This window comes from Gavia stellata, chromosome 15, assembly GCF_030936135.1.
Source record: "Gavia stellata isolate bGavSte3 chromosome 15, bGavSte3.hap2, whole genome shotgun sequence".
In the NCBI taxonomy this organism is placed as follows: domain Eukaryota; kingdom Metazoa; phylum Chordata; class Aves; order Gaviiformes; family Gaviidae; genus Gavia; species Gavia stellata.
The window spans coordinates 8859374-8883013 of NC_082608.1; the positions used below are offsets into that span (position 1 = coordinate 8859374).

A 23640-nucleotide genomic window follows, 5' to 3' on the forward strand; every position below is an offset into this window, starting at 1 on the left:
GGTCCCTAAGTATTGATGAAACATATTGCTTTCTATTCTTGTCTGTAGGAACTTATCATGGCATGCTGCTTTGGAAACTCAAAGTAAAATGTATATACCACACTCTCATGCATTTATAGATTTAAATAATGACTTCACTGCTGGTAAGTCATAAAAGTGTTAAATACCTTCCTAAAATATTTATCACTAAGTATACAATGTAATGTGTTGCAATTTCCTTCTAATATTTTAGTAAATTTCATTGATGGTTGTAAAGAGTTGGTTCTGTAATGTTGTATTCAGTAATTACATGACTTTGCTACTTCTGATTTTTTTTTTTATTTTCAATTATTTTAATATCTGCAATTCCAAAATTTTGCATTTTAAAAAACAACTGCCAAAATGAATACCCTAATAACGTTTTCTACCTCTTGATGATAATTTAATCATAACTAATGCTTGTTCTGAATAATTTTATGTTCACCATTAAAGCATTGTTTCCTGTTCTTCATGATGCTGTTCTCTAGTGTTCGGTTTGCAACTGAATCAGAAGCAGGGCTGCGTTTTCTTCATCTTGAGTCTGAAAACAGTTTATAGTTCATTCGAAAGAATGTTTCCAAGACTGGACTTATAATTTGTTTCTTGAAGATTTCAATACGACTTCATTCTATTTTGTTGTCATTAATTCTATCACTGATTGAGAAAATAGCATGTGAGACTTTATTCTTCTATTACTACATGAGCAATCTTATAACCTATTTATAATTCAGTGTTCACAAATAAATATTGGAGACAACTTTTCTTATGGTAGATTAACTGTATTCTTCCTTTGGTGGTGGTGGCTTTGTTTTGTTTGGGGTTTTTTTGTGAAATATGCAATGCAATTTAGCCTTCAATTACCACGATGAATCTCTTTATCACTTAGATATCTGGTTCATACCTCCAAGCACATTTAAATATTGTGCTAAACTCAATTTCCTCACACACTAAATGAATTCTGAAATGCTTTACCTTCTGCTAATATGCAATGTATGTCAATTCATATCTGGTCATTTTGGAAGGAGAGCTTGTATTTTTCTTATGTAGTAGCATGGGAATGAGAGAGGAAAGAGTACATAAATTTAATTAAGATGCTTATAAATGTTGGGGATTAAGTTAATTGCTTTAGTGCGTAGTCAAACCTTAATATTCAGTTCTGGCACATTGCTGCATGAAGCTGTCAAGTGGAAATTCCAACTGGAAAATTAAATATACGGTTGCTTACCATAATCAGTGTCATGTAATAACCAATTCTAATGCACTTAGTTTTATAAATCTTCTGGAATTTTGTTTTAGTGGCATGGGCAGCATAAATGAGCATTCCAGGTAGCATTTTAAGGTTAATATATTGAAATCTAAATTCACAGGTAGGTAAGGGTTAGAAGTCTAAGTTGCTTACATAGATCAATCACAGATTGATCAGTTTTTGCAAGAGTACACAAAGGTTTTTATGACAGCTAACAGACAAAAAAATGTCCAGAGAGTTCCAGTTAGTGCTAGTGATATATGGAAGTTCTTCTAGTAAATAAAAATGAAAGTTGGGATCTTTGTGTGGGGAGTGCCGGGAGCTTTTATAGATTCACATCTATATTCATATCTCAAGATGTGAACAGAAGCTTCTATGAAGCAGTCCCCCTAGAAAGATCCTGACTTTTTTTCGCTTGTAACAGCAAGGATATAACACCTCAGGCTGAACTATGTATTATGTTACAGCAACCTGAGGAATATTTCAAGGAAAATAATTTATTCTGAGAAGAAAACTGGAGAAAATATTACCATAGAATTATTTTCTTGAAAATAATTTTTTGCTTCTAAGATCGGAATGGTAAATTGTTTTTTGGCTGTCCCTATGAAAATTGGACCAACTGGGAACAAGGCATATGTTGCTGAAAGATAATACCTTATCAGTGATATCTGGTATTTAATGACTGATGTGTTATTCCAAGACTGCCTGCTGCCAAAATGAAAAGTCACCAATCGTCTGGTCCTGTCTGCATGTTTACGGCAGTTCCCTCACATCAGCTATAGTAACTGCTCAGGAACTGGGGCTGGTGGGGAACACAATTCATTTTCACCTGAGTTACTAAGCTGATCCAACTTGCCATGCAGCTTCAGTATTGCCAGAGCTAATGCCAAAGCACAGAGAGAAGGTTGACTCCTCTTTTAGTAGCAACAGTTGTAGCCTGCCTTTAACCAAGCATAAAATTGCACCTTGAGTCTCATTGTGCCTCTTCAAAAAAATACCTGTTTAGTGTTCTCGCCGTGTATCCTTTAATTTGTGTTAGCCTGTACAGAGTTGGGCAAGTGGCTCATAGTCCTAATAGTAGTCAGCTGATACAAATTAAAAAAAATAAAAGGCAAACCAAAAAAACTACCTGTATGTAACTGTCTATACAGTACTGATAGTGCTGTGATTCTAAATGCACTCTGCCAAACAGGGCCAAAATAAGGTGCTGATACTACAGTAGTACATCCTCAACTAGTCCTGTGTCTCGCTCTGTGAAGTCTGAATAGACTTTGCAGAAGTCAGCTAAATGCTGCTCCTGTTTGTTTAGCTCTTCCTTGTTAGCATAGCTGGGGCAGTGCAGCCTTACTACACCAGCAAAGAGAGGAGTGCAATTCATGTTCTTTTATTTCTCAGTGGAGTCACTGGAGTCTATTACTTACTGGTTGTTTCAGGTAGAGCTAGTGAAGAGGAGAGGATTCTTGTGACTTAGTATTCACCCGCACTACCATTCTTGAGTTGGAACAAAACCTCATTAAGAATAGGTCCTGGTACACATTAGAACCATATTAATTAGGAGGGAGGCGTTGACGAGGATGCAGGGGAGTAGTCTGCATGCTGAAATCCTGTTGTCCAAAAGACTTGGTAATGATGACATTTGATGCTGCTGTGGTGCATTTTGACTGAAAAATTCAGAGTATTTATTCACAGGCAATGCTACTATTCATGAATATGAAGATATAGTTGTACCTCAAATGGATGCACTGTTTTTTGTTTACAAATAAAAAACAAACCTCCAGAAGATGCCATCTTTACTTGTTGTTTTTTGGGATTTTTTTAAGACCTTTTTCTAATATTCTGCAATGTTTTGGGGCTCTTTGTATTCTGTAACAGATGCAGCCAATTCCGAGATTTTTAGCTGGGCTATTTTTGGCAACTCTATCATTATAAACAGCTTAGGAGATTTAAAGTGTGCTTGACATAAAAAAAAGAAAAAAATCCTCTCTGGGCTGAGAATATTTTTGCTAGTTTATTGCCTAACTCGTTTTCAACCTGCTGATATTAAACCCTCAAAACAAAGCTTTTAATTGGCATGCTTCTCCTGCTCTGGGTAAAATGGAGTTGAATTGTTATGACTTCATTATATGAGAACATGTTCGTAAAGATGTTTTTAATCCCTAACAGTGCTTCATGAAAGGTTAACCGTGTAAGGATTTTATAATCCAAAAATCCACTAACCAGAACAAAGGTAATACTAATCTTTCTTGGTGAGATATAAACTAGGCTGTTTCACATAGTGCTGCTGCTGTTTTTAAATAAGGCATCCTCATGTAGAAATCTCAGCTTCTTAGAATTTTTAATTCAGTAAGTAATGTTGAGTTAGGCCAGGAATTTTATAATCTGTGCAAAAACTCGCAGTATAAAACTTTTACCAAAGGGTCTATGTCTGCTTTACAGATAAAGTCAATACAAAATTTTCAAGTGTCTTCTGCATGTGTATTAAACATGTGGTGCTCCAGGGAGGAGTATCTAGTTCACAGAATGGCTGAGATTGGAAGGCATGTCTGGAAATGGTCTAGTCAACCTACCTACCATTAATGTCACTGTTAGTACATGTACTGTGATAGACTGAAAGATGAGGAGAAAATGTGGTGACGCTTGTTAGACTAGGGCTACTGAGTGTCTAGTAATACATACTCACACTTCTCATTAGTTCTTTTTGACAGCTAGCTTAGGAAAATAATCTTGATGCTAATAATAATAGGCTTGTCTGAACAGATTAACATCAGGTGTATTTCATAGAACATTACAGTCCAGGTGAGCATTTCCAAAGCAGGCTCCTCGAGTAAGAGGCCTGTCTTAAAAACATCATATCCTCAAACTGAAAAATTTACATCACGTGACTTAAGAAAAGAAGTATTTGTACAGGGTTTAACTCTTCTGACTTACAGTGAAGGAGGTAAAAAGCAACTTCTCTTTGCATTAGTCCACTCAATTCAAAATAGAAAGGAACTCAGACTTTCTCAGAAATGTGTTTCAGATGTGTTAGTCAAGAGATGGAGAGAATACTGTTTAATTAAGTAAATGCTATTCGCAATATCGTCATTATACTGAAGATTTTACAACTGGAATACATGAACTGAACCATGGATAAAAAGTGGTGTAGCTGGAAACTGAGGCCAAGATAGGTAAAAGGCCTTGATAAAGAACACCCAGAAGTGATGTGGAGATGGGTACCAACACAGATCATCTATTTAAAGCTAGACGATAGACAAACATATGTTGTTTATGCCATTGTTGATCTGCATCACAGTCAGCATTTTCAGGTATACGCTTTGGACCAAGCTGAAGTTTAAATTTAGCATGGGTCACTAGGTGAACACTGGTTAAGACTGTCTTAACATAAGCTCTCATAGGTGTATCGAGAGTGCTTTATCTAAAGTTGAAATTTTTAGGAGAGCAATTATTTTGCTACGTGTAATTTTTTGTTCTAATTGGTTAACTCTATTTGTTTCTAAATAAAATGTCCTAAAATGTCAGATGTTCATTTAGGACTAATGCTGTCTTTCTAAGCCAAAACTGTAGTACTTAATTACTTGGAAAAAAAAGGATTATTAATAAACAATAAATGTGTATGCAAAGTTACAAGTCATCTACCAAGAAATCAGGCCATGGCCCTGCAAGTATTTTTAAAATGTTCAAATGTATGAGACAAAGTGCCTTGGACTCTGAATCATACTGTAACTTCATACTGTAAATCTGTCAAGGTATCCTTGAATGCTATGAAAAATAGTTCATGTATTAAATATTCTGTGCCTTATTTGGTTATGTGATTACAAAGTTTGGAAATACTGCTTTTACAACCTGTCTTGTGTTGAACGCTAGCACCTGGTGTGTATAACTGCAGATATTTCTGGAACTGTTTATATAGAATCAGGGGATTTTGGGAAAAGTAAAGTGGAAAAATCATTAGTCAGAAACAGCTTGCTATAAGGTAATTGCTAGTCTCTTTACTGATTTCTGATGGTTAATTTTCTTATGTTGTTTTGCTTTGGGAATCTAGAAACCTAATGTACCAGAATGTTTACAATGTGTTTTCTTTTTGATTCCCACTTCTTAGTTTAAACGCATAAATGTAGACAGTTTTCTTCTTGAAAACCAATCATTCAAGTCACAGGTGATTTTTTTGTTGTAATCATTTAAACTTGGATTCTGAAGACACTGTAATGCTTGATGTCAGGCGCTCTGATTTTATTTTTGGTGAGTTTCCTCTTGATGGAAGCTGGTAGCCTCTCCGCATATAATACTATCATCAAAGCTTATTTTATGCACTAGATCTGCATTTATTCTCTATTAAAATAACCACGCTCATTATGTTTGCAAACAAATTATCTGTCCTTTTAAAACTTGTCTGAGTGGCATTTTAAAACTGTTGGGGTGTGTGTATATATTTGAAGTAAAATTGTTCTCTCTGGTTTTGTGTCCTCCCTTATGTTTTTCCCCAAAACAAATATTCAGTAATGCATGTCACTTTTACATTCCTTTTTAATTTAACTGTTTTAAGCTCTGATAACAGAGCTTACCTGAGAGTTTACAGCAAATAATGGAGGCAAAAAATGTATCATGTAAGATACACAGGATATATTTTGGAGGACATCAATCTTTGTAAAGTTTTGTTTGCTTTTTATTACTTTTATTTTTACTATTTACAGATTTGTTCTCGCTAATTAAAAATGCTCTGTGTGACATGATCTCCTGTTACCTCTATTCCTCCACTTCTTCCTGCACAGTGTTCAATGCCACAGGAAGTTCCTGCTCATAAGATGAAACCAGAGTTGCTCAAATTAGCTGCATCTCCTCCTGCTGCTGAGACTGGTCTACTTTTGCCAATGCCACTTTTCTTACTCACAGCTTACCTCACAAAGAGAATTAAAGAATGACTAGAGATCTTCAGAAGAAAAAAAGTAGCTATATTAACTTAAGTTTTTCCTAGTCTTTCTGAAAGAACCTGTGACCTGTGCTATCTGCTTAGCAGTTTTAATTTTAAAATTTCCATTATTAAGTGTCTCAAAAGCTATTCCTTTTGAAATTTATAATTATATACTGATATAATTATATACACTGGGGGGTACTAATCTGACATTTTTATGGGAATCAATAACTTACTATAGGTGAGAAGTAAATTGGTTCTGCTCCAAACAGCATTTTGTTTAGAAAGCAAGAATGTGAAAGTGGGTTCTGAAAGCACTCTTAATACTGAAGTAAAAGTGACATCAAGCTGTAACTTAAGAATGTTGCTCATGCCCTGGTGGCTTCTGAAGACAACCGTGGATGCTGAGGGGTTTAATTCTGAAGTAAAGCCCTCTGACATTAAACAGAAAGGTCAAATCAGTCATTAGTGAAATAAACGCTCCATCTATAAATAGTACCGTCTTTTATAACACTCAAAAGTGAAGGAAAATAACAAGCATAGTCAGAAGTGAACTTGGAGCAGATTCTGTATAGTTAGGTTTTATTGCAATTTCCTAGTAATCCTAATAAGAAAAAGTTATGTTTGGAAGTACAGTTTGTAATACTATCTGCTTTATTTAATAAGATTGTCTGCAATTTTCCAGTTGGGCTGAAGTCTTCTAAGCTCTCTACCTACCTCCACATTGAACTTTTTCTAACCTTCAGGTATACTTGCTTAGCTACTTCCACAAACTGAAGTCGTGGTGGAGCTGTTTTGATATTTGATAACTTAGGCAACTTTTTTCTTAGTGACCTAGTACTTGCTTTTGAAACATCCTTCCTGAAAGATAGCAAGGTCTCTTTCCGTTTGCTGTTTTAATTAAAAGATCCATCCAAATTTAGCCAGTTTGAAACAGGTCTTAGAAATATCAACTGGGGTTTTTTTGTCGTTGTTGTTTTCCTTAATTGCTATTACTGCCTTTCTAAAACAGCCATCAGTAGTGAACATACCATAGACAGGGATTATCGAAGCCTTCCCTTCCATTATGGCCCTGGACTATTGCCATTGTTTGGATGCTTAACTGAGAGCAGGGGGCAAAAGGCAGAGACGATGCACAGGGAGTGGGAATAGAAGTTGGTAGGTGGGGAAGAAATCTAGGCTGAAGGTAGGGAATTTAGATGGAGATGATAAGAAGCAAACACTGGATGAATTTCTGCAAGAAGAGCGTGTTAACAGATGGACTTGAAGTTGTTAGAGGAGGACTGACCTCATGGTGTGTGGAATAAGAGAAGCATACTTGCATAAGACTGGGTTGAGAGCAGTCTAGGATTGTCTGTGTGAAGAATACTGTGGGATGAGGATCAGAGATGGACCTACTGCTGGGTGTAGAGCTGTTTGGTTGGAAACTGCCTGTACGATTATTTCTACATCTGCAGCAAAAATTGTAAGATATATGGTGTAAGAAGCTAGGGATCGCAGGAAGAGTAGAAATGCTTTCTTGTTCAAGGTGTTTGAATGCTGTCCTGCATTTTAATCCATCTTTTCTATGGAATTCCTTTGTCATGACCAATAACCTGTTGCAATTACATGTTGGGCTCTCGGTAGATGATAATCTGTCGGGCATCTTTATTGTAAATATCTGGTTTCTGAGCCCCTGTGGCAAGAATGCCATGCTTTTGGTGCCCAAGATGGAACTCTGTAAACATAAGTAGTTGTGTAATGCTCCATTAGAGATATTACATAAAAATGATCAGAAATGGATCTAGCTCAAGATATGGGTGCACTGTGGTCAAATTATTATTCCAGTGTTTGTAGATGTATCTGGGATGGCTTTGGCACTGATACAAGATGGATCTAAAGGCACTAAACTCTGTGCAGTTTAGTTGTACAAGTTTTACATAACTCTCTGCGAAGACTTTTCAGTCTTCACTGGGCCATATGTTGATACAATGTCAAAATTAGCGGATCCCATCAAATAAAGATGGATGGAACTGCTGTGGTTCCTCTCTAATGAGCTTTAGGTTACTGGAGCTTGCAATACAGTGCTCGAATATCTTCCCTTTTTCAAGCTGAAACATAAATTCTAATAATCTCCATTTCCTGTTTTTTGTAAGAAATAATGCTGAATTCAGTGATTTTCAGTATGTGTATCTACTGTTGACAAGATGTAGTAGAGCCTGGATAGCAGCATTTTATTAGTAAGCCAATTAACTCAAATTAAAGAATAGCCAGATTTGCTCACCAACTCACTTCTTAGGGAAAGTAAAGTTGTGAGTAAAATGCTAATATAGTGTGGTTTTGTGTCACAGCATGCGTCAGATATCTTCTGTATCAAGTGTTTGGTATATACTTAGGTTGTTTTTCAGTCTTGTGGATCTAAAATGCTGGGTAACCTCCTTGATTCTTTATCTTATTCTCAGGCTGTTGAACTTTATTTATGAGTTTTCCTATTGCGTATGTTGTTTTTATGTTAATCACTGCCTGTTAAATTGAAAATAGGAAAACATATTTAAATGTGAACACACTTCACTTTGCATTTGTTTCTCTTAAGCATTTTCTCTCAGACAGTACTGCTTTTTTTTATTTCTAGCCATTCGCTTAGGCTGTAGGTGTTGCATTTCAGGAAATTTGCCTGAGTCTGATATGAAGATCTTCCCCCATCCCAACTATCAAGGACTTTACGTATCTTTACTACATCCAGCTAACCCAATATTCTTTCTCTGGCAGTGGCAGTAGGAAAGTGGTCAGACTGATTTTTTTTCCTCCTCTCATTGCCTATTTCCATTGTGTATCTCCAGAATCTACAATTCGCGTAGGATTGTTAAAGGCACATCCTTGCCTATTGTTTTTAGTATCCCTTTACGTACCTATTGTCCAGTAAAAGCATCCAGAGTATCACCTTTGTATTCTGTAAATAATTAAGATTGTTAAGCTCCAGATGATTTGATTTTATAACCTCAGGTTGTGAATATCTCACATTGTGCTGTTGTTAAGTTCATCAGCATTTGAACAGAGCATTATGATACAGCCCTCAATACTTTGTCCGTGCTTTTTAAACTTAGAAATCTGTGTGCAAACGATTTTGTTTTCTACACCTGAAAATGCAACCAGAATTGCCTTTCAAAGGCAATGCAGCAGCGTATCTTTAGGCGAGTGACTTTTCGTGAGCATATGTAATATGATAGGCATTCCTTGTAGGAAAGAGGGGTTGGGTTTTCTTGGTATAGCCAGAAGCAAAACAAAAATGTTGCAGTTTTCAAGATGATTAAAATACAAAAAGTGTAGAAATGAGCTGTGTACGTCTTCATTGTTGTGTAATCCGAGTACTGAACGTACAGATCTTAATGCATTTTTTGGCTCCATGTCTTCTCCTGCAGCTCTTAAATATTAAAAAATTTAGTAATAATAAACATGGAAAGCTATAGCAATAGTGGTGAGAGACGTCTGCCATGGACACCGTTCCTTTGGGAAGGAGATGCTTGCAAGGAGTTTTTGCTATGGCTGTATAGAAAAATATATTTATAAATTGCACAGATTCGTAATTGTTTCCTCTCTCATACGCTTTTGGCTCTTACGGACAACTTATGTAATAAAGCCAGATAGAATCATAGAATAAATTAGGTTGGAAGTAACCTTTGGAAATCATCTGGTCTAAAACACTATACCAGGCAGGGCTTAGACAGGCTTCTTTCCTACAAACTTGGGGAAAACATTTGTAATCCTGAACTACACAAATTTGTAAACAGTTATTTGGAGTGTCTGAATTACATTTTGTTTTTACACTGCTGCCGCAAAGAAATGTTTTTGGTTTGCTTGCTTTGAAATCTCTGATATTCTTGGTCAAAATGGAAAATTACTTGAAAATATTAAGCATTCGATGTGATTTCAGTGCAGGAGGGTTTAATCACAAAAATATGCATGAGCATTGGAGACACATAGCTTCTAAGAAGGGTTAAGGATAAAAAGGAGGACAATTGGCAATAACGTACCAGCTGAATTGGTTCAGCGGGCTCTAGAACCTAGAGGCAGTGTTGCTGTACCTGTATTAAGTTGTTCTATGGGAAATCACAGCTTGTTGCTTTAACTTAGGAGCAGTCTGACACTAGCTCCTCTATACTATTTCTGGAAGATTATCTGCTATCTTTGCCTGCTTTTGCATTTTACCAGTGCAGTGTAATATTACAGCAGCCTTGGAGCTGCTTTGGTGTGTTGGTTCCATTCATTGTATATAATGTTATATGCCTCAAGTTAGGAAAGAGGAGAGACAGAGGAGTACATGAAGAGGAACAAATGGCAAAAGTAATTTACTGACTTTCAAGAGAAGCTGTTTTGGACGTGGGAGGGAGTTCAGTGCAAAACGGGCATGTTGCTGAACGTAATCAACTTTAAGCTACTGTAGAGGGCTGTATTCAGCACTGATCTCTTGCAAACCAAAGAGATGTATGGCAGATTGCCTCCTCTGAAAACATAGCTCTGTTTTCCTACTCTCAAAATGTGGAACAAGTGTTCACATTAAAATATCAGCTTTGTACAGTGGCTGAACAAAGACTTTAAATCTTTAAGCACCTCCATATTTTTAACATAGTAAACATTTTAGATGTTTTAAATTATCATCTTTCTATTAGCTCTTTGTAGTTTGATTTGCATTTACTATCCTGATTTATTCCTCCTACACTGCAGATAGCTAAATGTATTCTTTCATTTCATGAAGTTGTGTGACATCCCAGCCACTGTGGTTCTCTCATCTTTTTTTTTTTTTTTTTTTTCTCATGGAGTTTAAAGTTTATTTTAAACCTACTTTTGATTCTGGTACTAACATCTGGGATTTTATATGCCTGTTGTTCCTTGCCTTCCTATATTATTTCAATTCCCTGTGCAGTCATATTTTTGAATATTTCTATACACTTACTATGAAATCAGATTAAAAGAGGAGGGAAAAACAACTAATATGCTTCAGACTGAGAATGGAAAAAAAATGGATTTTTTTTAATGGATAAGAAAAATCCATTGCAAATCTCTCTCTCTTTGTTACATGCTTTTACAAAATAGGTGTGTATATGTAATATACAGTAACCATACATAGTCTGTTACAAGTAATTCACTAGTACTTGAGTGAGTTCATAATGGCTGTCTCTCAAAGACAGGGTTAGTTGACTTTGCTTTTGTTGTTGTCCACTCACATTGAGTGCCTGACTTTCTGTGGCCTGTTGTAACTCTGGGATGAACAACGTGGAATGACTTTTGAGTCAAATGTGGCCATTATGCTGTCTGAGAAACAGTAACTGATAAATTTACTCTGTAAAGCTCAAATGAAAACAAGATATATTACTACTTATAGATAGTTCAATTTGTAGTAGTGCTTATATGACTTACCAATGGGATGTTATGAACATTCATTTCTCTTTATTCAAAAAGCTCTGTTGTAAGGATACTATAGGTGGTACTGCATTTTCCCGTTACTGAAAGTTGTCATAGTATGCTGCATTAGTATAGGTTTTAGAATTAGGAATAATTATTAAATTAAATTCCATTGCATGTTAAATTAGCCAAGCAATAGTGCTGTTTTGTTTTTGCTGTTTTTATTTTTCATGAACTTTGTTTTAACCTTAGGTAAATTATTTAGAGCTAAGGATTTTGTAATACCCCTAGCATAACTCACATCTGCCTTTTGTATTTGTTTTTTCCACCCTAGAAGCATAACTGTGTTGCATAAAAACTTGATGCATTTATTTTACTTAGTAATAACCAACTGTTCAGAGCTGAATTCCTAGCATCATAATACTGGGTGAATTATATCTTGTGTTGGCAGCTATGCTGTTTTGTCTAATTCTAGGATAGAGTCACAAAACATGTATAAATATAGCATTACCAGTGGGAATGCTGAGTTAATGCTCCCCCAGATCTCTCCTTGCATAGAGGACTGGGCAGAGAGAGGATTGACTTAGCAATTAAAGGGGAGAGGTCAGCTCTGCAGTGCGTGAAACTGAGTCAGAGATGTGGTGAGAAAACAGTTACAATAGTGCCAACAAAATGTCTGCTGAAGGTTAGGCAACCTGTTATATTTGCTAATCAAATGCTAGTCATTTGCTGTGTATTTAAATATAACACTTAAAGAGCCTATTGTGGCATAATCTGTATGCAACATAGCCCATAACTAGTTGCAAATTGCAGTACAAATTACAGCATGGATATACTACAACCCTACTTGAAATACTTATTTGAACCTCAGAAACTCTTTTCAAAGGTTTAGTGGCATTTTGGCCTGTAGGAAAAGTGAGTTAAGGCTTCTGTTGTTCCGTGTTTCTCTTTTTTTTCCCTGTGAATGTATTAGATTTTTTTAGTATTTTTCTGGTTTATATTTGATAGTAATCAACAATATTGCACAAACTTCCAAAGTTAAAATTGGAAAGTTTATATATGTTTTCTAAGTTACATCTATGATATCTTCAGATTGTTGCCCTAACTTAACTTCTGTCTCCTGCCCTCAAGAAATAAAGGTATCAATATAATTCATTCCAATGAAGCACGCTATCATGCTTTTCATATGTATGCTCTAAAAGCAATTGCCACTTCAGGTATTCAGGGGAATAAAATTAAATGGTACAAATTACAAGCCAGAGGGGATGGGGAGAAATCTGTAAGCAAAATATTTGTTGGGGGTTTTTTGTGTGTATGTGGCTTTTCGTTTTGTTTTTTTGGTGTGGGTTTTATGGTTTGGGTTTTTTCCCTGGAAGACAATACCCCTTATTGTGCCATTTGAAATTTCCTGTACAGCAGTCCACCTGCTTATTCAGTAAACCACCTTAGAGTAAAGCATTAATATTCTCTTTTTTTTTTTTTGTTTAAACAAACTTTTTTCTGCCTACAAAGTAACCATTGTGTTTTAACTCAAATAGCGGTATTTTAAATTGCAGGGGGGAAGGAGGACAATGAAAAGGAAAATAAGTGCTTAAATCTAAGAGTAGTTTTCTTAAAATCTGGATTTCTTAACACTGGACTTAATAATTTGTTTGTTAGTTTTTCCTTAAGCACCCCTCCCCCCCTTTTTCTTAACCTCCTTTATAAACCTTTTTCTTCCCATTTTCCTAATTTGGGTGCTTTCCTAAATGGCAATGAACAAGCTCCTCTTTAAGTAGGCATTGTCAGATAAATCCTCTGAAGCGCTCTTTTGCACTGTTTTGATGGTTAAGAGAATTTTAGTGTAAAGGAAGCCTGAAATATTTCTCCATCTTGTTTTCTCTTCCTGTCAACAGTATATCTGTTACTTAATTCAACATACCCAAAGTAAAAGGGTGGTTGATAGGTTTTTATTTTTAATTTTGACTTACTAAAAATATAACTATGTATAATTTTTTCTAGCTTTGAGGTCTGTCTCTGTCTTTACCATTAAGAAACATTCTTCATTGTGCATATATAACATCCAGCACTTCCTAGCTCATGTGAGGCTAACTTAATTTCTGTATAAACTATAAAAATGCAAAAGTTGAGTGCAGAAGGTGTATTTATTTATACAGAGGAGCATAAGGGATGAAAATAGGTTTTGGGGGTTTTGTTTTTTAATCTTTCTTGCTTAATATATATACATATCTAAACATCACTGGAATATAATACATTTATAACTTATATAGGTAATATATTTTTAAATAAGTTATATAATATATTTTTATTTGCGTGATCAAATATTTGTGTGTGTCATCTAATGTTAAAAATTTTTTGTCTTACATTTTTTTCTTTGCAGATTTGTTCCTTACTACATCACCAAATTCACAAAACATTCAGTTTGAGACATGGGTAAATAAGGTAAGAGAGAACCTAAATAACCATTCTGTTCAAACATAGACAAGTTTAAAAAAAAACCAAAAACAAAAAAAACCCCACATCAGTCATCTGATACTCCTTATTTCAGGAATGAGTGGAACTGATGTTGAGGCACTAACTGCACTATTGCATTTAGACTTCAGAATATCACTGGAAATCTTTTACTCAGCATAAGTGCCACTGCAGATTTTTTTTTTTTTTTAACATGACTACTAAGTAAATCAATCAGACTGCCTTCATACAGAATCATTAAGGTACACCTTAGCGGGACTTCTGGTGTGTCATCAGCTGCTCTAGGAGGTTACTGACATTTAGCATGGTGATTTATGAAGAAAAGGCTGATCAGATTTTTTTATTCTTGCTGTCTCAATTACCTGAAAGGAGGTTGCAGAGAGGTGGGTGTTGGCCTCTTCTCCCAAGTGACGAGTGACAGGACAAGAGTAAAGGGCCTCAACTTGCGACAAGGGAGGTTTAAACTGGATATTATGAAAAATTTCTTTACTGAGAGCGTGGTGAGACACTGGAGTAAGCTGCCCAGGGAGGTGGTGGAGTCACCCTCACTGGAGGTGTTCAAGGAACGTGTGGACATGGCATTGTGGGACATGGTTTAGTGGGCATGGTGGTGTTGGGTTGACAGTTGGACTTGATGATCTTACAGGGCTTTTCCAACCTTAGTGATTCTGTGATTCTATGATTTGATTTAAGTAAGCTTTCTTAGATCTATGACTTCAGGTCTTGGGTAAGATTTTGTGGAGCAGAGGTTCAAAATCTCACTTCTGACTGTTAACAGTATGTATGCAAGTTACAGTTGAGAAAATCCTGAGTCCTATGTTAACCAAATACCACAAATGCAATTCAAGGTTGGGGAGAATTAGGTCAATGGGTTAGTTTTATTTATTTATTTATTGAGATTCTGCTTTTGTATTGCCTAACCTGGCCAGGGTGAGTGAAGAACCTCAATGTTAATAGCAATTAGTGAAATTAGTTGGTTTGAAACTAAGTGTATCCTTCATACTAAATATGTTATCCAAAAGGACTATAGTTAAGAATCTTAGCATGTGTATGTTAAAAGTCTACTTTTTGTGTTATAATAGAAAGTGCTTAATGTGTTTCTTATTAGCTAAGGAATGAGTTTTTGAGACTTTATTTACCTGAAAATTTATCCATCATATCACAGTGAGTCACTGTAGAACGGAGAATGTAGTCTTGTCTGTGACAACATGGCCACCTTCAAGCAGCTGCTGAACTGAAAAAGTAAATAAAAAAAAAATAGCTGCCAGATAGTCTCCAAATACTAATTTTTAGGCAAAAGCAATGAAAGCTGTACTAGACACCTTTTTTCTTTTTTTGAAAGCAGCAGGTCATGAATTCTATATTTCTAGCTTTTATATAGACTTAAAAATGAACAGTTATTGACTTTGATGAATTTAGTTCTTGAGGGTTGGAGTGTTAGTGACTACACAAGGTATTTAACCTGTTTCCTGTAGGTGTATTTTTAATTTTCTTAGAAATTTTGGATTTTTGAAACTCATGTATTCTAAACATTATTCTAGATTATATATTTTGTATGCATAGTTTTGCGTATCTTTAGAAAGAAAGAATTCTATTCTATGGAATCAATCAACCCAGTAAAATATGTCATACATACAGAATATATGTACATATATATCTATCTTAAAATATCTTAATTGATCCATTAAAAGTTGTTAAGTTGCTCTACAAACCTAGGCAAAGTAATTCCCTTCACTGATACAGCATAAAATGCTTTAAAAGTATGTGCCTATATGATATATGCTTTACTGGCCAACTGAGCGCACAGGGCCTAGTCTTCTCTTCTGTATGGAGATGATTTGCATAACTTTTTTTTTTCCCTCATGTGAGTTGTTATAAATTATATGTCAAGATAAAGATATGCAGTCGAACATCCACATGCTAACTGTCTCCAGAGTTGCATCTTCAACAGCATTGAAGTCTACAAACTGAATATGACATGAGTAAGCAATAGGGATAACTATACATAATCCACAAAACAGTATCATTTGTCTCAATGGCTTTCCGTACACTTGTGTGTATAACACTTTATATGAGCTGATTGAAACGACTAGAAAAGTGGGCCTTAGGTCATGGGCCTGAGGTCATCTTACTTGGCCACGAACACTTAATGTTTTAAATGTTTTTATTCCAGTTGTGATCCAGTTCTACAATAAACAGGGATCCAGCACTCCTCTTCTGTCTTTATGATGAAATACTGGAATACTGTTTTCTGCAGGCCTAGGTTTTAATAATAGACGATTAAAACAAGACCTAAACCAGGCCGAATGTAAAATCAAGTTACTTCCTAATTAGAAGGAAAAGCAGAAGCTATTTTTAACAGGTGTGCAAGTGTATTTTTATATATTACATAGATATATAAAATCACATGTCAATATGCATAAATGCACATTAGTATTCATAATCACTTAATTATGATTTACATTATGTTGCTGAAATAACCCAATCTCTTCCTCATAACACAGCAAAATATATGGACAGTTGTATCTGAATATTACTATTGCTGGATTTTTGTAAGATTCCATGAAGTATTAGAAATGCAAAAACTCAGTCCCAATTTTCAGAGAATGCATTTTTTTTTCCATAGCTGAGATGTCTCTTTATTATCTACTTAGGCACTTTTTTATTGATGTGTATTTTCTTTGGTTCAAAAGTCACATTTTATCACTCAGTCTGCAATTCAGTTTTTCCATCATCTTTGTCCTGTTTGATAGGATGGGAACTTCTCTAAAACTGGAACAAGTAAGGAAACGCCTAGTGGTGTGAAAGTTGTTGGACAGTCCGTGTTTGCAGATTTTGGTGAGTTTTAGTCTCCTAAACTATCCTGAGTGTTTCTTTCTTTTTCATATTTTGGTTAGCTACTGTAAATCAAAGAATAAAGAAAGATGTTAAGCTCTAAAAGTTTTAGGTTTTTTTTTTTTTTTTTTACTTTTGTTTTTTAAGGTGTTATATCTATTTGACTGTAAATCTTGAAATATCTGGGAGTAATTATTAATAAATTCAACTAAATTCAACTTTGGCTATTCCAGTACATTCTGCATCACATGTATCTACTTTTGAGTGCCACACTTAAGGACTGTTGCTTTGAGGCATGGTACAATGCCAAACTTACTTTTATCAGACATGTATTTTGTTTGTCATGAATTTGGGTTTTTTCCCTAATCCTGTTCAGAAGATACTATTTGAGTAAATGTTCATAAATTCTTCACTTTTACAAACTAATAAAGCCAAAATGTAAATGAATTAAAATTACTTGAATAAAGATTGATGAAACATGGTAAAATCTTAATGGTTGTAATTGAGAATTCTGGAAGGCTTTTGAACAGAAGAAAAACTTGATTTATATATAAATCTATTTTTTCAAGGTGTGTGTCATCTTATAGAGAACAGGAAGTGTTGGGTTTGTAGTCCAAAAAATACTTTTTTTCTGTGCTCTAAAATAAGAATTTTGCAACCCAAGGAAAAGTGCTACAGGCCTGATTCTCCTGACACTACTGAATGTAAATAATTTCTTAAAAGAACTGATTTACTATATTTATATAACATGCTTGTTAATTGTGAGATTAAGCCTGTCTTTAAATGTTGTCAAAAGGTAGCCTTGTTGCATTATTTTGTTTTAAAATCTGTTTTAAAGAAAATGACAATTTTTTAAATTGTCAGGTTCTATATTAGACCCAGAGTCTGATTCTCTTGCTCTATGTTGCCACTTAAAGTATTCTTAAGAGTTCTAGCAAAGCTGTTTACTGACATGTAACTAGAAGACACCTCTGCTAGATAGTTAATTATCCTTAGATCCTTGTCTAGCAACTATGGATGTGTTTCCAGATCTATAGTAAATGAAATAAGGTAGAAGCTGAACAGTGCTCTAGGTTCTTCTGTGAAATGTTTAACACATTTTCTAAAATCTTTGTAAAAGTTTTTGTAAAATCTTTTACTGTTTATCCACAAATATAAACACTTGTGCATATAATATCTGAAAGAAAGAATAGAATACTATGGTTTTTGCAGTTAAAAAAAAATGTAAGGGTGTTGGGTTTTTTGTTACCATTTTCCAAGCTGATGTTCTGAATAATGTGCCTTGATAGGTACTAAGTAGAAATCTGTGAGTGTTTTGTTTTGTTTTTTAAACAATGGCAATGTGGAAAGCAATCTTTATGTAGGATAACTTTATCTCTATGTTAGGTAGCTAATGAGCCCAAATGATATATCATAATTGTAGAAACTTATCGTAATTAATGGAAATTCAATAAACCCTGGCATATCTTTGCAAAGAGATGTGGAACTGTTCAAATGTTAACTTTTGAAAATGTTAACTTTTGAAAATTTTAACATTTGAAAATGTGAATAAATTGAATGCACGGTTCAGTACACTATGTGCTTTTGATACAGCCAAGGTTATGAAAGACAATGGCCAGTATGGCTACCTTATCCAGGGGGGGCTGCTGTTTTGGAGTTCTCTCACCAGTTGGTTAATACCCTGCTCTGCAAAGTATCATCGAATTCATAGGTAAAGCACTAGTGTGAGGCAATAGTGGAGCAATCTTTCTAGTAAGGATGGATATAATGGGAGAAAACGCATTCAGGGACTTAAGAAATGCATGCAAATAAATGTAGAGGGACAGCATATATGGCAAAGTGGGTGGAGAGGCAAGGAATCATCAGTGTCATCTATGGGTGGAGATACTGGCTTTTCAGAAGCTGACTTTTTAGAACTGGTGATTCTGAAAGATCTCAGCCATTTCATCTCTAAAAGAACACCCAGCACAGATCTTGCAGTATGAGGGTCTTGCTTCCTCTTCCTGAACAGCTACATACACACTATCATCTTTATCTTCATTCCAGATCACTCAAATTGGTGCAGGGTGAAGGATGGGAAATGGTTTAATGGTCTTTCTGCCCGTTAACTTTCCTAAGTGAGTGAAAGGAGTGCTATAAATGTGTGTGTGTGTGTATTTTTGATAGAGGAATAAAGTTTATTCTGACAACTACGGAAATACTTATGACTCTGATTTCAAATTTACTATTTGAGTACTATTATGACTTTAATTTTTCTTCTGTTGTAACAGTGGGTAGGAAATAGACTGGTGCATCACTTTTTTTTACCTTCCCAGCATTAATTCAAAATAATCAAGACAACAAATACTTATTTTCTCATTAAACAAAGTTTTAGAGAATATTGAAGTGAATGTGGTACTAAAACAACGTGTATGAGTAACAAAGGGATATAACTCTAAATTCCATGTTCTTTATGAAATGCAGTCTGAAGGAAGTTGAATAATATCCCACCACCATCAAAAAATCCTACCTACAGCAAAATAGTTCTGTGTAAGAGTGGCTATACAGGAATTGGTAGGAGGAAAAAAAACTTTTAATACAAAGGAGTATCTTAGTTGAGTTCTGCTCATGTTAATTTTCATTCCAGTATTTTTAGTTCTGCACCAGTCTAACAATAAAGAGGCAAAACCTCCCATAACTAGAATAACACTGTATCAGAGTAACTACATTTACCTGCTGTGCTATGTCTGCATATGCTTAGATACTTCAGAAGGTAGGCATTTATCATACAGATTCTGCTGGTAGTGAGCTGAAGTTAAATAAAATGACTTAATAGAAATGGTTTGTCAGACTTGAACATCTCCTGTTTTCAGTTTTCTGTTTCAAAAATGATGAAATAGTGATTGTCATAAGTCAAAGGAAGTTAAGGTATGATGGTTTGCAGTTTGAAATGGTAATTTGGCTTTCCGTAATGGGGCCTGAAAGAGGTTTCATTGCACAACAAACCAAAATAATAGCACAGTGAAAATGTAAAATGAGATACATTAGAAGATTGCACTGCCTTCTACCTAAGTAGCTTTTGCCAAACTGTGTGTGATACACTAAGCGGAACATACCATAGTGCTCTCACTCTGCTCTATGCATGCTGCAAGCATCTTCTCTATTGGCACTGGCATACAGCTGCTGTGACTAGAAACACATTCAATATACAGCCACAAGCCTATAACAGTCTTATTTTTGTGTTGCCTGCCTCTTTTCTTCCCCTTTCTTGACATTTTCTGTATCTCGTAGATGATGTGCCAGCCTTGCCATTAGCTGTAGGTCTCAAAGGATTCCATATTTCTCTGTGCTTTCACTCTCTGCCACTCCTCATTTACTGAACTTGTGCATATTAGACTCTGGAACGCTGTCAGGTCCAGACATGAGCTTGGGAATATGTCACTTGTGCTGCCACCTTCTCATTTACACCCCCCTTTCTATTTGTACACTGTTACACTTCTGCAGTCCAAGATTCTGATTATTGATCACACCTACCTCTTAGCAAAACATGTTTTGTTTCAACCGATGACTTTGTCTAACATTACTTCCTGCTTCCAAAAATTTTATTTGAAGTACTCTTTCCAGGTGTAAGTATTTACCTCTCATTTGAAAAAAGGGGGGAGTTTTGAATAAGATCCTGACTGACAACCTTCAAAGGCAACTAATTTTGGGTAAGGTTTCCTTTCTTAAACTAAGCAGGTTGAACAACAGCTATCAAGTAGAAATTATTTAAATAAGTGGAGCTGGAAAAAACAACAATTAGGTGACTCATGAGAAACTGTCACAGATGTTAGTGTAATCTTAGCACCAGGTGTTCCTGAAGTACTCAAATAATAAGAGAATTTTTCTTCCCATGAAAAGGATACACAAATGTATGTTTGTATACATCTATATATATGTGTCTGTAAGGACTACTACATTTCTGTATACACATACGTGTATATATTCTAGTGGGAAAATATGCCAAAGCAGGTGTATATATATCAATATATTTATGGTAATGTAAGAGACCTTAGACTTTATGTCTAAATTGGAAACTCCAAAATAAGTAGCACTCCCCTCTGTTACATGATAGCAATGATTGGTACATTAACCTGACCAAAGGACAGAGAACAATTGACAAATTTGTATTGCACTTTTAAAAATAAATCAAAATGCTTTGTGACATATTTATTACAAATGGCATTTCAACTGATAAGGGTGAGCAGAGCTGGGCACTAGAGAATTCTGCACTTACTTGTCCAATACATTGCTCCAAACAAGTAACAGCTCTTCATTATTACTTCTTCTATTCTTCTCATGTCACTATGGTAATTGCAGTGCAGTGGTTGCTATAGCAAAAATGATTACTCTTCCGTTGTTGTTATCTGTATTCTAGCAGAGGCTTTTTATAAGATCTGCTCGTACTGTCTTTAGAGGCTAGAATTCTGATAAATAATTGCAATTATAAAGAATGTTAATTGTCACTTGAAATAGTTGAAAATTTTGTATTTGTTAAAGAAATTTGAGGATTTCAGTGGGACACTCTGAAAACAACCAATTTTTTTTAGTAACGAGATGCATGTGAATCATATTTTGGACACACAAACCTGCTATTTTCTTGCTACCTTGAAGATTAATGAAATATGTCTTCAAAGTAGTGACCCAGAAGCAATTAGCATAGAATATTGTGCTGTTTATACAGTCTATTAATTCATTTTTATTGGGAATGTTTAATGTTATAACTGCTATTCAACTATGATTGGTTTAGTTGGTTTAGTGGAGATTAATAAATCATACTTGGTGATATCTGATCTAAGAATGTAAAAGTTTGATTAATCAGTCACTGATTTTTACCTAGTTTAGGCAAAGAAATTTATTGCGGCCTGCATGTAAAGAGAATAAAAAATAGCTTTTTGAAACCAAACTAGATCATACTGTTGATAGTGTCCTCATAAGTAAATACAACACAACTCTTACTTTCTCAAGGTTGCATTTAGCCAACTCCACCTTACTTCTTTATGTTTTACTCACCATTTGTTTTCTTAGGTGCTACTGAGCCTTTATCTGTGTAGTCTTCCCTAATTTATGAAGTCTGTGTTTACTCCTACTATGCAAACTTGCTTACTTTTTGACAAAGCATGGATTGGGATTGTTAAAGTTCTATCCAAGTCTCTTAGGGACTTGAACTCAAATTTTTTTCATGTTTAAAATCCAGTTATCCAACTAACCAAGACAATTTTTTCTGTTCTTCTCCCTATCAAGTAATCAAACTGTTTCACATATGTTAACTACTTGTATGACATATGGTAGAAATTATCATTTTTCTCGTAGGAAATGATAGCTCATTGTTGCCAGTTAATTATGTTTAAGCAGGATAACAGAGAGCTTAACCTTTGGGGTTTTTTTTAAGCCATTCATTGAACTGCAAAATGCATTTTGGAGGAAGATTTTTGTTTAAAGTAGACTTTGATTATTCTGCAGCTGGTATCTTGAATACACTGCTTTTCTTCCTGCAGTTGCATTTCAATTTTGTAGCTTTTAGTTTTATGTATCAACTTCATTTTAGCGTCTGAATTTCTTTATTTTTTTCCTTTTCTTCAGAATGTTGCATCTTCAGGTGTAGTAGCTATGTATCAAAGGCAAATTTTAATGGTGCATTTCAGTAAATAACTCCTTTATAAAGCAATTGTCTTTTGAGCACTGCATTGTGAAAATGTACTATTGCTCCTGTAGTCAATAAAAGGATTCTCTAAGAACCTTAAGATGCAGGAAGACAATACTTCTGTGTTTGAAACACTCTGCATTTGTTGCTGTGATCAGTTTGGGTCAAAAAGATATGAAAGCTGATGGTAATAAAGAATTCTGACTGATTTTAGATAAGGAAGAAGTTGTTTTAGTAACAGATGCACTTCAGTTCATCTGAAACTGCCGTGCATAGAGACATACCAAGTTAAATGCCACTTGGGTTTTGAGTTTGTGAAAGTGGTTTTGAGTCATGAAAGTGTATTTAGAGGTTAAGTTTGTCTTATTTGTTAACCAGCAATGCTGTTCAGTGATACCTTTTAATTTTAATATTAGTCCTACTTTTAAAATTTCTAGCATTTTTGACAGTTCTTTCTAGAAAAAGTTCCTGTATTTTGAGGTTTAAGGTCATAGCTATAAGTGTTACTCCTTTGCAGTTCCTTTAAGTTAAAAAAAAAAAAAAACCAACCACACACTAAAAAAAATCCCCCAAACAAACAAAAAAGTGTAAATTCATGTTCAGAATAAATAGATCACATTGCTCTACAGACTGCACCCCATCTGACTACCTTAGTAACTTCATCATGCATTTTTGCAGTCATGGTGTGGTCCTGAGAATAGGGAAGACATTAAGTTAAAGCGCTTGTGTAAAGTCCATCTAGGAAACTTTTGAATACAGTGGCCTCAAATTCTTCCTTCAAATTCATCTTTGACCCCTTTGGGAGATTATTTTTCTGTGCATCTCATCCTTACTGTTCTTCCCTATCATGTAGTCATTTAGGAAGCAATCTTCTATACCATCATTTCATATTGTTCCTTTTGCTGTTTAAAATGCTGCATTTCCTGATCCTTGAGGCATCTGTCCTGATGACATCCACAGAAATTCCACATTTCTGAACTGTTACCATCCCCTTGCCACTAAATGGTAGCCAGGTACAATTGTACCAATGGTATTATCGAAAATCTAAGAGATTTTTTTTTTTCTAATATAGATCTTGTTTTCCCTGAATTTGCACAGGGTAAATAATAAATAATAAAA

General features: G+C 35.0%; 1 protein-coding gene across 1 annotated transcript in view; it reads left to right on the forward strand.

The window, feature by feature from the left end:
• ITFG1 (integrin alpha FG-GAP repeat containing 1) overlaps window positions 1–23640 on the forward strand; it is an 87292-nt gene that overhangs the window by 10001 nt on the left and 53651 nt on the right. Inside the window, exons 6-8 of the mRNA XM_059824734.1 lie at window positions 49–143; window positions 13933–13994; window positions 16778–16862. Coding sequence (XP_059680717.1) covers window positions 49–143; window positions 13933–13994; window positions 16778–16862 — 242 coding nt within the window. The remainder of the gene's footprint in view (window positions 1–48; window positions 144–13932; window positions 13995–16777; window positions 16863–23640) is intronic.